This window comes from Gorilla gorilla, chromosome 3, assembly GCF_029281585.2.
Source record: "Gorilla gorilla gorilla isolate KB3781 chromosome 3, NHGRI_mGorGor1-v2.1_pri, whole genome shotgun sequence".
NCBI lineage: Eukaryota > Metazoa > Chordata > Mammalia > Primates > Hominidae > Gorilla > Gorilla gorilla.
In genome coordinates, this window is record NC_073227.2 from 186,210,087 (window position 1) to 186,226,431 (window position 16,345).

General features: G+C 37.9%; 1 protein-coding gene and 1 pseudogene across 7 annotated transcripts in view; one reads left to right on the plus strand and one right to left on the minus strand.

Moving 5' to 3' along the window:
• Positions 1-16,345, plus strand: part of KLHL2 (kelch like family member 2) — a 115,172-nt gene that overhangs the window by 81,809 nt on the left and 17,018 nt on the right. For all 7 annotated transcript variants that reach the window (XR_010133531.1, XM_055384706.2, XM_055384708.2 and 4 more), the window contains 4 exons: positions 4,611-4,720; positions 7,857-7,973; positions 9,765-9,914; positions 15,883-16,000. Coding sequence is in view for 6 of the 7 variants with exons in the window: in XM_055384706.2 (XP_055240681.1) it covers positions 4,611-4,720; positions 7,857-7,973; positions 9,765-9,914; positions 15,883-16,000 (495 nt within the window). In the remaining variant the exon portion in view is untranslated. The remainder of the gene's footprint in view (positions 1-4,610; positions 4,721-7,856; positions 7,974-9,764; positions 9,915-15,882; positions 16,001-16,345) is intronic.
• Positions 3,450-3,569, minus strand: LOC115934511 (uncharacterized; annotated as a pseudogene).

Here is a 16,345-nt window from a genome sequence, read left to right on the forward strand (position 1 = left end):
CTTTTTAGCAAGTCCATTTTTTTCTGGTCAGTGAAGCGGAGACTAAGATAACATGTAGTCACAGTATGGAAAAGTTCTCTCAGTTATGTTTGTTACCACTGGAGAGTTCTTTCCCCTCATGAAAAGCATAAGGCAGCCAGCAATCTCTTGCTTTGATTCAGATTTAAAATATACAGAAGAAACTTAACCCAAAATCACTGTAGACATACATTTGAAGGTGAAAATATTTTTATAATGGATAGAAAGAGATTTATGTTAGCTTCTCTTTTGTTCGGTGGCTGCTGTGTTTTCTGTTTGAATTTCCAAGTTGGTATTCATAAATGTTTCTAAATTAATATGCTGTTTGCCAGCTTTTCATTAAAATGAATTTATTTCTCAATATTTTAGAGCTCTTTTTTTATTTGTTTTTTTTTTTGAGACAGGGTCTCACTCTGTCAGGCAGGAGTATAGTGGCACGATCATGGCTCACTGTAGCCTTGACCTCCTGGGCACAGGTGATCTTCCTACCTTAGTCTCCCAAGTAGTTGGGACTACAAACATGCACCACCATGCCCAGCTAATTTTTTGTAGAGATGGTGTTTTACTATGTTGGCCAGGCTGGTCTTGAACCCCTGGACTCAAGTGACCCACCCTCCTCAGCCTCCCAAGATTCTGGTATTACAGGCGTGAGCCACTGCGCCCGGCCTACTTTGGAACTTTTAATATAAAGAACCTTGTTTTTTGTTTGTTTGTTTGTTTGTTTAAATATGTTCAGTCTTTAAAAAACAAACTCAACTATTGAAAAAGTTTTCCCTTTTTTCTTAGTGTATAAAGAAGACTTTCTTAGTGTATAATTTTTTTATATAAACTTCTGGTAAAGTCAGGAATTATTGGGATTATATTTTAGATATAGAAGGTACTTTTGCAATTAATCATGATGGCTTTTTAAAATCTATAATCCAGCTGGGTGTGATGGCTCATGCCTGTAATCCCAGCACTTTGGGAGGCTGAGCCTGGAGGTTCACCTGAGTCAGGAGTTTGAGACCAGCCTAGCCAACATGGTGAAACCCTGTCTCTACCAAAAATACAAAAATTAGCTAGATGAGGTGGCAGGTGCTGTAATCCCAGCTACTCGGAAGGCTGAGTCAGGAGAATCGCTTGAACCCAGGGGGTGGAGTTTGTTTGATTTTGGCAGAAACTGCCAAACTGATTTCCTACCAGCAGTGAATGAAAGTTCCTGTCATTCCACATCCTTGTCAGAATTGGTGTTGTCAGTGTTTTGGATTTTAGCTATTCTGATAGATATGTAAATGGTATCTCATTGATGTTTTAATATGCAGTTCTCTAATGACATGTAATATTGAGCATCTTTCCATGTGCTTATTTGCCATCTGTATATGTCTTCTTTGGTGAAGTGTCCATTTACATCTTTTTGCCCATTGTTTAGTTGAGTTGTTTATTTTCTTATCGTTGACCTTTAAGTGCTCTTTTTATATTTTAGGTAACAGTCCTTTATCAGATACGTGTTTTGCAAAGATTTTCCCCCAGTCTGTGGCTTGTCTTTTAATTTCTTAAGAGCATCCTTTGCAGAGCAGAGCAGAAGTTGTTAATTTTAATGAAGTCCAACTTAACCATTTTTTTTTTCATGGATTATACTTTTGATGTTGTATCTAAAAAGTCATTGCCATACCCAAGGTTAGTTAAATTTTCTCCTTTGTTATCTTCTAGAAGCTAAGTTTTGTGTTTTACATTTAAGTTGCTGATCCATTTTGAGTTAATTTTTGTGAGAAGTGGAGTCTGTGTCTAGATTTACTGTTTTGCATATGGATGTTCAGTTGTTGCAACATCATTTGTTGAAAAGACTCTTCTTTTTCTATTGAATTGGCTTTGCTTCTTTGTCACAGATCAGTTGCCTATGTTTTTGTGGGGTCTCTTTCTGGGCTCTCTATTCTGTTGTGTCGACCTACGGTCATCCCTTGGTATCTACATCCATGGGGTATTGGTTCTAGGACCCCCAACAGTTACCAAAATCCGTGGATTCTCCAGTCTCTTATATAAAATGGGGTAGTATTTGCATACAGCCTACTCACATCCTCCCGTATACTTTATTTTTAATTTTTTTTTTTAAACAGACAAGCCGTTACCCAGTTGCCCAGGCTGGAGAGCAGTGGTGTGATCCTAGCTCACTGCAGCCTCAAACTCCTCTGCTTAGGCAGTCCTCCTGCCTCAGCCTCTCAACATGCTGGGATTACAGATGTGAGCCACTGTGCTCGGCGTCCCATATACTTTAAATAATCTCTAGATTATTTATAATACCTAATATAGTGTATGTGCTATAGTTGTTTTTTATTGTATTTTTTTTCCAATATTTTTGATTTGAGGTTGGTTGAACCACCGGTTGGTTGAATCTGCAGATGTAGAAGTTGTGGATATGGAGATCCAACTGTATTTGTCATTTACATCTTCAATTTCATATTTATTTCAGTGCAATACCTTGCTTTGTCAAGTCTGAGTTTTAAACAATTGTGTGTCAAAAAATTTTTGAGTTTCAAAAAATTTTGTAAATACAAACATTTTAGAGCTGCTTGTTTTTTTTATAGTTATCTTGGGGTGAACTTTTTTTTTTTTTTTTAGACAAAATCTTACTCTGTTGCCCAGGCTTGGGTGCAGTGGCGTGATCTCGGCTTACTGCAACCTCCTCCTCCCAGGTTCAAGCAATCCTGCCTCCTCAGCCTCCCAAGTAGCTGGGAGTACAGGTGTGTGCCACCATGCCTGGCTACTTTTTGTATTTTTTGTAGAGACGGGGTTTCGCCATATTGTCCAGGCTGGTCTCAGACTCCTGACCTCAGGTAATCCGCCCACCTTGGCCTCCCAGAGTGCTGAGATTACAGGCGTGAGCCACCATGCCCTGCCAACCTTTTGTAAATTGAATAGTTTTTCATGAGATTTATGAAAATGCAGATTTTATTTTTCAAATGTCATTGAAGGGGAAGCCAACTGTTCCTTTTTATGGTATGTTGAAATACATATTTGAAATGAATCTTTTATTTCACCTTATAAAACAGTTTTATAAACTCTATTTATAAGGGTTTTATAAGGTGAAATAAATATGGTTCATTGTGATGACCTAGAAATTAACCTAGATTTTCTAGCAAAATTTTACTTTAGAATTTATAATATTAACAAGAGCTAAGTTTTTGAATCCTTACTCTCTACAGACACAGTTCTAGGTGCTTTATAAACCACTAGCTTATTTAATCCTCACAGCAATCTTATTTTTATTGTCCTCATTTTACAGATGAGGAAACCAAGGCTTAGGGAAATTACGTTAACTGCCCAAGGTTGTACAAGCTAGCATATGGCAGAGCTGGGATTCAACCCTGGTATGTCTGAATCCGCAGCCCAAACCACCACATTCCCTTGTGAGGTAGATTTGCAAGAAAGGTTATTTTATAAAAGATTCATTCTTTGTAAGTTTTTCGGTCATTGCACTGATTGTCTTTTCCCCCCTTGGATGGAGGACGTATCGGATATTAAACTGATAAGAACAGATACTACACTTGATCTTAGCCAAAAGGCCAAGAAGCGATCTTTTTTCCCCTTGGGAAGAGTGGCCATATTTGTGAAATCAAGGGAAAAAAATTTTTTAAGTATTTAAGAATTACTAATTTTACAAGTTTCTGGAAATGGGTTGAGGCATAAAATCCTGGAATTTGATCTTGAAATAAACTATTTATTTAGAATTCAGAGCTATCTATATCATAAACCAATTCTCTGTTTTTTTTTTTTTTTTTGAGACAGTGTCTTGCTCTATCTGTCACCCAGGCTGGAGTGCAGTGCTGCGATCTCAGCTCACTGCAAGCTTCGCCTCCCAGGTTCATGCCATTCTCCTGCCTCAGCCTCCTGAGTAACTGGGACTACAGGTGTCCACCACCATGCCTGGCTAATTTTTTTTTTTTTTTGTATTTTTAGTAGAGACGGGGTTTCACCGTGTTAGCCAGGATGGTCTCGATCTCCTGACCTCGTGATCCACCCGCCTCTGCCTCCCAAAGTGCTGGGATTACAGGCGTGAGCCACTGCGCCCAGCCCAATTCTCTCTTTTTAAAAAAATGTTGGTCATATATTCAGATTGGCTAGCATTTGAGATTTCTTTAGTTTCCAAATAAAGCAGGGCTTTTTTCCTTACTCCGTAAGGAACAACCCTCTAATGTTTCACATGATATGACATGTAGGATATGACAATATGACATCATGTTCTTTATCTGATTTATATAATCAAAAGGTTTTACAAATTTAAGTACTGATGGTGTCATACCATATAAGGAATAGATTTTTTTAAGCCTAAAATACCACCATGTAAAACAAGAATGATTCAACTAAGTGCGTGTATATTAAGGCAGCTTCCCTCCTTGCACTGCTACTGTGCTGTTGTATAAACAAATCACTGAAGGTATATCCCCAGGTGTCTCTGAGTTTGTTTGGGTTTGTCTTGTTAGTTCTTGCCTGGAGGTGTGCAATTGGTTTTCTCATTCTTAAGTTAGATTAAATTAAGAGAAACCTTTTTTAAGCAGTTTGAAACTATGATAATGGAATGTTGATGTTAGTGGATTTTCTTTTTAATTCCCAAACAGAGCAACATTTTGCAGATGTTGTACTTAGTGAAGAATTTCTCAATCTTGGCATCGAACAAGTGTGCAGCTTAATCTCAAGTGACAAACTTACCATTTCTTCAGAAGAGAAGGTAAGGATATTTTTCTTTTCCCAGTGTGCAATGATGTTTCCCTTTTTTTTTTTTTTTAAAGTTCACTTTTTTTTATAGCTTTGTGATCCTGTATGTGTAGTGACAGCCAGTGATGTTTCAACTGGAAGTTAAGAAACTCAGCTAGTTACTTCAGGAAAGGATTCCAGGAGAAAAAAAAGAAACTCAGGACCTGTTGATTGTCTGTGTAAATTACTCCCGGTCTTCACTTTGTGGGAGGTTCCCTGAATTTTTAGCCACTACAGTTTTGTACTTGACCTCCACAGCAAGAGCTTGCACACATTAAACTATCTGAAACAAATGCTTTTTTGGAAACTAGTTTCTTCCTACAACTCAATGCCTATAGGAATTATGATGTGAACATAATATTTGTCACTAAATTAGTTTCCTTGTCTTCTGAGTTGAAAGAGGTTACCTAGGATGGCGAAGTTTTGGTAGTTCTAGACTGAACATTCTTGATTGTCACCTTCCTTTAGATTGATTTCCTGTGACATAATACCTCACCCCTGCCAGTCCGTTCAGCCTCCCTGCCTCCCTGCCTCTCTCCCTCCCTGCCTCCCTCCCTCTCTGTGCAGCTACTGCTTCTGGTTGTAGTCTTTTGTCTCTCCACATTTTGGATTACCTTTGTCAGCCACCTGCACTTTTCATATAGTTGGAGAGAGAAGCTCCTTTTAGTGGGCTGTTTTTCCTTGGGTGGGTTTTGTAGCACACGGGAATCAGAGCACAAAAGCTGTGCTTAGAGGAAATGAAACTTGAGTTTCTCCTTTGTGTGCTTTGCATTTCAAGTTGTGTAAATTCTGATTCTCTTTCTCAAGGATATTCATTTCACCTGGGGGTAAAAGACATATTAATATTTACAGTATTAAAAAATGTGAAAGCATTTGTGACATGTATAATCTTAGCATCCTAGAAATACAGAGGAAGATGACATTACTTTCACACTTAATAGACATGTATTGAGTGCCTACCATGTACCAGACACTGCCATGGGCTCCTAGAGAAGAGAAGATTAGCAGAATAGAATTTGTTACTCATAGACTAGTGGGACAGCCAGTAGAGTAAATAATTGATTACAGAATGCTGTAAAGGGTGCCTTAGGAGCATTTAACTTTTCCAGGAATGGGATAGGGATGGGGATGGTAGTTCAACTTGGTTCAGATGTATATTTCAAGTCTTTTAAAAATGAGTCTGAGTTTGCCAGAGAAATAGGGATGGGTGGGAATGCAGAGGGCATTCCAGGTAGAAGAAGCAGAATATACAAATGTAAAGAGGTATGAAAGAGTAATTGTATTCAATGTGTTCAGTATGATGGGAGTTTAGAATATGAGACATTGGTGGAAGATAAAATTGGAAGATGATATAATAAAATATCTTCTCAGCTATGTTAAAGAAAATTAACTGTATTGTAGTGATGAGCCTTAAAAGGGTTTTAAGCCAGAGGAGAAAACCATGCCAAAACCTGCATTATAGAAATATAATGAGGGCTGTTCTGGTTTTCTGCTGCTACTCAAGTCATCGTCAAATGTAAAAGCATAAACAATAACCATTTTATGCTAACAATTCTATGGTCAGAATTCATGCAGAACAATAGGGACAGCTTGTCTCTGCTCCACAGTGTCTGAGACCTCAGCTAAGGTGACCCAGATGCCTGGAGATACCTGGCATGGTTCTACTGGAGCCATAGATCTGGAGCTTCAGTTCTTCTGCACATGGCATCTTATGGGTCTGTAATGTCCAAGGTGGCTCCTCCACTCACTTTTGTCTGGCTCCGGGGCTCCCAGTTGATGGGTCTCTCTCTAGGTCTCCCTCCTCTCCCCTCCTTTCTTCTCTGTAACTTGCATGGGTTTCTCATGGTGTGGTGGTTTCAAGTAGCCAGACTTCTTACATGACATTTGGCTTCCTTCAAATGAGCATTTCAAGAGAGCAGAGTAGAAGTAGTGAGGCTGCTTAAGACCTACCTTCAGAAATCGCCCAGTGTCACTTCCTCCACACTCTACTGGTTAACAGGGCCAGCTTAGATTCAGTGTGGAGGGTTACTATATAAGGGTATGGATCTGGGAGATGTGGTTTATTAGGAGGCTATCTTTGGAGACTAGCTATCTGGTGGTGGTGGGCAGTATGGACCAAAAATGAGGTGAGGGCCAGATGAGAGGATGCTGAAGTCATACCAGTGAGCAGCAGGTTCCGATATGGGATGATAGAAGCAGGGGGGAGAGAAGACAGAACTGAGAAATATTAGATAGAATTGCCAGAAGGCCGACTATCTTGTTCACTTAATCTCTGGCACCTGGCACATAGAGACACTTGATAAATACTTGTTGACAGAATGAATTAAAGAGGGGTGTTAATTTTAATGTGCATTATTTTTAGTTTCTTGCTTTTTTTTTTCAAACTTTGCAAAATGTTTTACTACCTCCATTCTGTTCATTCTTGTTATTTATTTGCAGAAATCAATAAAAGGTTGCCAAAATGTAAGCTGATCCACAAAGTATGAGAGAATTAGTTTCTTGCTTTATTCCTGGATCAAAATAAGCTATTTTTGGTCTCAGTTATCCAATTGCATATTGTCAAACATTTCCTTCAAACCTTTAAAAATTGTTAAGTGATATATTCATCAGTTGAGAAGAAAATTATGTAGACAGTGTCTTCATATTAGCTTATTAGCTTTCTCACAATTATGTATTGTAAAAAATAATGCCCTTATTTTTTAATTTGTAAAAAAAAAATTTCAAAATACTACATTTTAATATATTCTGCTATTACAGAGCTGAGTCGATCTATTGTACAAACCTTCGATTTATGTGTATGGTCTAACATTTGTTTGTAAACCTGAAGAAAAAGCCAAACATGAATTGTTTATAAGGATACATGATTTTCATTCCAGAATATCACTTTGCTTCATTATTTTGGGTAAATAAAAAAAAAAAAGAACAGAAAAGAAATGGGGTGAATGGCTTTCTAAGTACATTGCAAGTCAGGATTTTGAAAACACTTGAGCTGTGAATTAAACTTGGATGTCTTAGCAAGAGTTATATATAAAATGTAGTCTCATATTTTATCCAGATGCCTTGATACACAACTCATTTCTTATTTTTTCTTCTCCTATATTTTCTGCAAGGTATTTGAAGCAGTAATAGCATGGGTGAACCATGACAAGGATGTGAGGCAAGAGTTTATGGCCCGACTGATGGAACATGTACGGTTACCTTTGCTTCCTCGGGAATATTTAGTTCAGGTAAATGCATATGCAAAACATGAATCCACACAGCACTGTGTCACTGGCTTGACAGCATGTAGATCCCTATCAAGCAGTGATAAGAGCTGTAGAATGCAGATCTGTGGAGTACAGGACAGAAGACAGTAAAGGACCCCGCAGGCTGGAGTGCAGTGGCGTCATCTTGGCTTTCCGCAACCTCCACCTCCTGGGCTCAAGTGATTCTTGTACCTCTGCCTACTGAGTAGCTGGGACTACAGGTGCATGCTACAACCCCAGCTAATTTTTGTATTTTCAGTAGAGTTGGGGTTTTGCCCTGTTGGCCAGGCTGGTCTCGAACTCCTGACCTCAAGTGATCTACCCGCCTCGGCCTCCCAAACTACTGGGATTATTACAGGCCTTGTGAGCCACCACACCCAGCCACCATTCCCCGTTCTTAGAAATTTGCTTTTGCCCCTATTTTTGATTTGGGTAAGCGAGTACTAGAGCTTATCAGGGTAGTATTTGTGGTCATTTAAATATATGTAAATAAATGTCCCTGTGGCGGTCACTGCTTTGCATCTTCTTTACTGTTTTTTTCTTTCGATAGTCTCTTCTGATTCCCCTGCAGACCTGGAATTTTGAGGTCTGACCCAAATACTGTTTAATTTTACTTCGTAATTTAATAGTGGCATGCATTTGATTTCTGTCTCTATTTCTAAGCTGAGGGAAAACATTATTTGAAATAAATGTGAAAAATGCTTCTTTAGTGGTCTCCAAATAATTTTAAATTTACTGTTTTTTTATTAGAATCCCGCTAGGAACATTTCAGCATTATTTTAAGAATTGAAACCATTGAAAGAATCATTTATTAAGAAATTAGATTTGAACATTTTAGGATTTCTTGAAATCTCATTACTTTTTGTGATCTGTGTAATCATGGGTCTTCTGGTATTAAGAAAATGATCCAAAAGGCTGGGTGCGGTCAGTGGCTCACGTCTATAATCCCAGCACTTAGGGAGGCGGAGGCAGGCAGATCGCATGGGGCCAGGAGTTTGAGACCAGCCTGGCTAATGTGGTGAATCCCCGTCTCTACTAAAAATACAAAAAATTAGCCAGACATGGTGGCAGGTGCCTGTAGTCCCAGCTACTCAAGAAGGTGAGGGAGGAGAATTGCTGGAACCCGGCAGGTGGAGTTTGCCAGGATTGCACCACTGAACTCCAGCCTGGGCAACAGAGTGAGACTCTGTCCCCTTCCCCCCGCCCCCCCTCCCCCCCCCCCAGAAAAAAGAAAGCGAACCCAGAAGCCTGTCCTGCATTTGAGGTCAGGCTAGGCAGTACAAGATTTATTTGTGTTATGGGTACGTTGCTTTAAGGTATTTCTAATCTCTTTTTGGGATATTTTACTTGCCCACTTGTGTTTGAAAAAGGTATCATTAACTTATTAGTATTGTCTTCACCTGAAGGATGTATTATCTAAACTTTGTTTCTTGTTTTGCTTACTTTTTGTCTTAAAGGTTAAAGATACACAGGTGGATATAATATCCAAAGAGTTGATCATATTCCATAGCTAACATTGAAGTTTATCATTTTTCACTGTAGTTCTTCTTTTTATTACCTATGTATGTTTTTCTCTGCAGACCAGATACTTGAGCATTTTTTGGTTTTATTTATTTTTCTCTTAGATGTATTTATAAACTTTCCTCATTTATTTTTAGACTAAACTAAAGGATATAGTTACTGCTTTTTTACTCTCCTTTACTTCTTTTTCTTTGGCAATTTAATTATGAAATAGCCCTACCCTCAGTGGGTGTGTCTGATTTCTTGTTACAGAGGGTTGAAGAGGAAGCATTGGTCAAGAATAGCAGTGCTTGCAAAGATTACCTCATTGAAGCAATGAAGTATCATTTGCTGCCAACAGAGCAGCGTATATTAATGAAGAGTGTCCGGACCCGGCTGAGGACACCCATGAACCTTCCCAAAGTAGGATCTGTTTCTCATGCTTGTTATTACCTCATGCAAAAGGCTTATAAGTGAAGCTGTAGTACTTTGCTCATTTGAATTTCCGTGATTTATTGTTTTAGTTTTCCTTCAAGAGAAAATATGCCTAAGAATGCATTGTAGTGTATGTAATTCAACCTCTATTGATTTTATATGTTAAGGGTGGGGATTCTTTGGTCCATTTAATTTTTATAAACTGCATGATGTCACTCTTCTGGAACAGAAGACAACTGGTTTTTGTCCCCTGAGTTTTATTAGCTCTAATTATAGTAGAAAGCTCTAATTATAGTCCAAAAAAATCAGACCAGGTAGAAGGATTTCTCTGTAGGCCTGGGGTGCTGTGATTCATGCCTGTAATCCCAGCACTTTGTGAGACTGAGGCCGGCGGATCACCTGAGGTCAGGAGTTTGAGACCAGCCTGGCCATCTTTGTGAAACCGTGTCTCTACTAAAAATACAAAAATTAGCCACGTGTGGTGGCAGGTGCCTGTAATCTCTGCTACTCAGGAGGCTGAGGCAGAGAATCACCTGAACCCAGGAGGCGGAGGTTGCAGTGAGCTGAGATCGTGCCACTGCACTCCAGTCTGGGCAACAATGCGACAGGCTCTGTCTCAAAAAAAGAAAAAAAAAAAAAGAATTATTTTGTAAGCTAGGTGTTTGTTTAATAACTGAAAACCCAGTAGTTTCACAGAATTACACATTAGAACTACACATTAGAACTACGGATGATAAAATAGCTTGTTCAGTTCATCTCATTGCTGTTCCCTGTTGTATACCATTTGATGGTTCCCTGCACATCATATGTAGCCATTTCAACATACATTCCCGTGTCTTCCCATGTGTCTCGTGTTCATATTTTCCTATGTGAATGTTTATATTCTACCTTGGTCTTTTTAGCTGTGGCCATTCATATTTTACCAATTCAATTTTTCTTATGAAATAACCCCTCATTTCTGTCTCTGTTGGCAATTCCTTCTGCTCTGTTTACATCTTTATAGTACGACCAATACTTTAAGCACCATTTTGTGCGTGGTCTAATCAGAATGACTCATAATATAAAGACTTTATTTATGTATTTATTTTTAACTCTTGTGTATGTTTCGGGCAATGCTGGATTAAGAAATAAGAATCTGTTCTCTCGTTTTCTTATATCATCTTTAGTTATTACTCTGTCCTTTCCATTGAATTGTTTTTTAAATTCTTTCACTTTAATACTTTAATATTTTTCTAAGTTTTACTTTGGAGTCTACATTTTTAATTGCTGCAAATCTATATTGGTATTGTTTTTCTGTTTTGCCTGTTACTAACAACAGTTCTCAATTTATAACTAACTGCAGATTTGCCAGGGTACTGTTGACTTATTTTTCTAGATCGTTAGCAAATATTTTAATTTAGAATTGATCTCAAAACTCTCTTGGTGGCACCTTGTTAGAAGTACCCAGCCACTGACACAGTCTATTTGTGGAAAGTTTCATTCTATATAATTATTATCTAAGCCAAAATAAGTAATTTGGCATATAACATCTGATGAGGTTGAGGATCAAATGGATTCAAATTTGGCATGACTTTTTAAACATTCTTCTGCATGGTATTTTATTGGCCCCTAGAAGTTCAAATGCTTTTCTCAAAATCTTCTAAATTTTTACCCAGAATTATCATCACTTAACAAAGTGTATTTACAGGTATTCACTTCCTATCCTGGTTTGAAAATTTGATATTTGCTTTCTTTAAATTTTCTGATCTATCCTCAGTTCTCTGAGATTTTTCAGAAATAATTGTAGTGGCTCAGTAAGTACATTAGCTAGTTCCCTTAATACCTCAGTATTCATGCCAGGTCTGCTGATTTTGTATGTGTTTACATTTTTCAAATACCCTTACACCTGCTTTTATAAGTACCCATCTTTTAAGTCTTCATTAATTCATATTTGTCCATCTTATTTGGTGTCAGTTTTTGTTCTTACAAAATAATCCATTTATAAAAATTGTTGAGTCTTGGCAGTAAATTTAAGGTTGCTATTTATTTTATTTTATTATTTTATGTAAGTCTTTCCAACTTCCTTCTAAATAATGTGCTATATCTTTAATACTTTTTAAATACTTCATATTTGTAAAAAAGAATTTCTTCTTGTATATTCCTTCCTCTAGCATCTTCAAACTTTCCTATATTTAGCTATGCTGCAGAGACCTTTAGAGTGAAAATGAATTCATTTTTGATTTCTGGAATAAACATGTCATTTTTGAAACCTAGAGTTCTCGGTAAAAGCCTATCAAGTACTTACTTTCTCTTTTGTGGTGTTGTGTTTACATTGTTCCTGGACTTCTCTGGTTGTGGTTTTGGAGTAGGACTCCTATAGCTGTGTTATACTTTTAGATTTCTCAGTTCTCTAGCTGTTATTTTGTGCTGGGTATGTGGGTCCCTGGAGGTTCTCTTTCATTCTGCTCTATCAGGGTGGTGGGAGGGGCAGCAGACTTGCTGAATAGCAGTGAGCAGCCCTGTTGCTTTGACTTTGCATGTTTACTTGTATGATCCCTTCTCAGTGTGTTTGTTTATCCACACATATTTTTGAAAAGGTGCTGGTGATGAACAATTTTCCAACACCACCATTTGTCATTTTAGAGTTGTTATGTTCAGATTAAGTCTAAGGAGTTGGGTAAGAATGAAGCAAAGATTAATTTCTTATGCTTATTATTTCATAGTAATGATGCCTTTTATCATCGTAATAATGAGTCAAATTGAACAAAATGTGGTAGTCGTGCTGAAGAAATTACAAGGTTTTGATAATATTTTACCATGAGAGTGAATTAGTACTTTTTATATTATGCTCTGATTTTTAATTTGCATGAATGATTCTTTTTATATCTCAGACATTAGTTTTGGCTTCTCAATAAACAGATTGTATAAGGTATCCTTGGATTTGCACATCATAATAAAAATTGTGTGTGTTTTGCTTCTTTTGTATTTTGTTAGCTTTTCTCTTTGGAATCTGTATTTTTATAAGTGCTGTCATATTTCTGGGTATATATTATATTTTAAAAATATTTTTACCCAGTATATTTATTGAAGTTTTCAGTTAGAAACTTGATTTTTCAGGAGTTAATTTTCAACTAATATTTATTTAATAGGTAAAATAAAAAGAACAAAGTTTAATTGACGTACATTTCAGGATGATTACTGAATTTGCTTAACCTCCTACCCCTTGCCCTCTTCAAATATGTTACGTTTAACTTTTCCTTACAAAAGGTCTTCTTTTCTTGTTCCTTCGTAGCATAATTAGTATGGTGTTTCTCAAATACCTGTGTCTTTTACAGATAACTGGGATGTCAGCATTATGAGCAACTCTTTTGGTAGCCACACAATGGTTTATGACACAGTCTCTTGGTTTTGTATAAATATTCCTGCCTTCTTGTCCCCCCATTGCACATTCTCCTTGTCTCCTTTATCCCTGATTCCTGGAGACCCAAATCCTTACCCCATTTTCCCTCTCTTGGGTGAGTAAAGGACAAATATTACTACTGTTCTCTGTATGTAATAGCACAGTTTTCCTTTTCATCTTCATTTTAATGTGTAAAAGTGAACTATTGCGTGGAAATAGAAATCTTATATTCAAACTTTGAGGATTATGAAATCTATAACTCAGTGTTATTTATCAAAAAATTTAAAAAGTGTTCCCTTCTGAAATTTTAGAAAAATTGGTCTTCATCAGATATATCATCTAAGACTCTTTCAACTATTGTCTCTTGGGCAATTTTGAAGTTTTGAACAGAACCCTAAATACAAGGTTTATCTTAACATGCATCCCAATTCTGTAATTTTTCCAACCTTGCCCCCCCCCCCCCCCCCCCCGTTTTTGGGTGGTCAGAGGTGAGGGTATTGTATATTTTCTTTATTAATTATGTTTATTTTATTTATTTATTTATTTTTCGAGATAGAGTCTTGCTCTTTCACCCAGGCTGGAGTGCATTAGTGCAGTCTCAGCTCACTGCAACCTCTGCCTCCCAGGTTCAAGAGATTCTCATGCCTCAGCCTCCCAAGTAGCTGGGATTACAGGCACGCACTATCATGCCTGGCTAATTTTTGTATTTTTGGTAGAGACGGGGTTTCACCATCTTGGCCAGGCTGGTCTCGAACTCCTGATCTCAAAGCGATCCAACCGCACTGGCCTCCCAAAGTGCTGGGATTACAGGAGTGAGCCACCGTGCCTGGCCAACCAAAATGTTGTCTGTTTGTTTGTTTGTTTGTGAGACAGTCTCACTCTGTTGCCCAGGCTGAAGTGTAATGGTGCAATCTCGGCTCACTGCAACTTCCACCTCCTGGGTTCAAGTGATTCCCATGCCTCAGCTTCCCCAGTAGCTGGGATTACAGGTGTGCACCACCATGCCTGGCCAATTTTTAATTTTTGTTATTTTTTGTGGAGAAAGGGGCCTTGCTGTTAACCAGGCTGGTCTTGAACTCCTGAGCTCATGATCTGTCCGCTTCAGCCTCCCAAAGTGCTGGGATTACAGACGTGAGCCACCACACCTGGCCAAGAAGAATAACAGGCCTGAAAAAAATTATGTAGTTGGTTTATGTTCAGTCTTCTTTTAAGACTTTTAAAATTCATTCTGCTCTCCAGTTACCAAAAACTAAAATGGGCTTCTTTTTGGAAACTTGGGATTTGCTCTCTGATTCAGGAATCATTTTTTGCTATGTACCCATCTTTCTTTAATTCTAAGTACAGGTAGGTCATTGCCTAGTCAAGGTTGCAAATCTCCTCTTTTTGTGTATATGAGTTACTCCATATTCTGTTTGTTTTTATTTTTTGTTTCTTTCTAGCATCTATTTTTCCAATCATTATCTGATCTTTTCCTGAAGGTCCTTGCCATTCTTTACAGTTTTTGATTTGAGACATCATTAATGTTTACATTATTCTGATTTGATGGCTGTATTTTCACTGTTGCCGGAGAGTGTCTGTGCATACTCAGTAAAAGACAGACACATTGATTTCTAAATTCTATCCATTTAGCAAGACCATAGATCAGGTTCCAGGAAGCTTTCACTAAATTACGGCAGCTTTTCATTTTCTGATCAGCAGTAGCAGTTACGTCTATACTAATCACATAATTTTTCGATCATATGTAATTGTGTACTGTTCTTGAGTTACTTCATAAGTCTTGTCTCCTTAGTGAGATCTATCAAGTCTTGAAGGGTAGAGACCATGTCTTATATTTCTTATGTATAACACCTAACATAGTTCTGGACACGTATAGACCATAGGCATTTAGTAAATAGTTGTTGGATTGAGTTGAGGGAACTTATAGACCTCATTTATTCTCAAAAGTAGACTATTATATATTTGTTCATTATGATATCTAGCATCTCCATTACATGTCCTGTTAGGTTGTTTTATTTGTGGGGCATCAGGAAAGGTCTCTACTGGAGATTCGGGAATCTGTACTCTTGTGAGCTCTAATTCAATTACTCCTCCTTTTTCGATATTTTTTTTCCTTCTTCCGTCTTTCTTTTAATACTTACTGTCCTTTTCACTTCACCTACCCAGTAACATATGTTTCATTTCTATCTTCTCTCCTGGATTGTGGAGTTCTAATGCCTGGTCATTGCAAAAACCAGGATCTAGTTTATAGCAAGCCCTATGACATACTGCAGCCTTGCCAGTAATGACTGCGTGCTGTTTTTTTGCTTAAATAACTGCTTTTGCTTGAAGGATCAGAAACTTAGTTTCTGAAGTCCTTATTTTTGACTAAATGTGCTGGACGATAGAATTGTATTTTTAACATGTGTCCCCTTGGTTGATGTTTATGAAATGTTGGTTAGGTGGTTAGATGTTTGTATTCGCCAGCTCACCCTATCATCTTCATCCTAACACTTCCCACACCAGTGTCTTTGTAGGACATTTTAAATCCTGAATATGTAATAGTCATTTGTTCAAGTGCTTACATTTCTGCCCTTGTAGTTGATGGTGGTGGTTGGGGGCCAAGCACCAAAGGCTATCCGGAGTGTGGAATGCTATGACTTTAAAGAAGAAAGGTGGCACCAAGTAGCAGAGTTGCCTTCCAGGAGGTGCAGGGCAGGTAAGCATGATGCATCATGGTCAATTCTCTACTCCTGGGTCATTGGGAGCTTCTTTTTCAGGTCTTATTTTATTAATTAGAAAAACCTCTATCAAAAAAGCTTTGAGTAAAATAGCTATGTAGTTAAACAGTAATTCAGAGGCCTCATATGCCTCTCAAGACATTGATGGGATAGCTACTCTGTCTCCACCTTTACGTATCTTTCTGATTGTTTAGCGTAAGGTGGGGGAGCTAGTAATTTGCCGGATATTTCCTAGTTACATTTGCCTGAAGTGTTGAGAGGGGAATTCTTTAGGTTGGGACCCTTAGTTCTAGGAGATTCCCTCAGCTATAAGGTACTGTTAA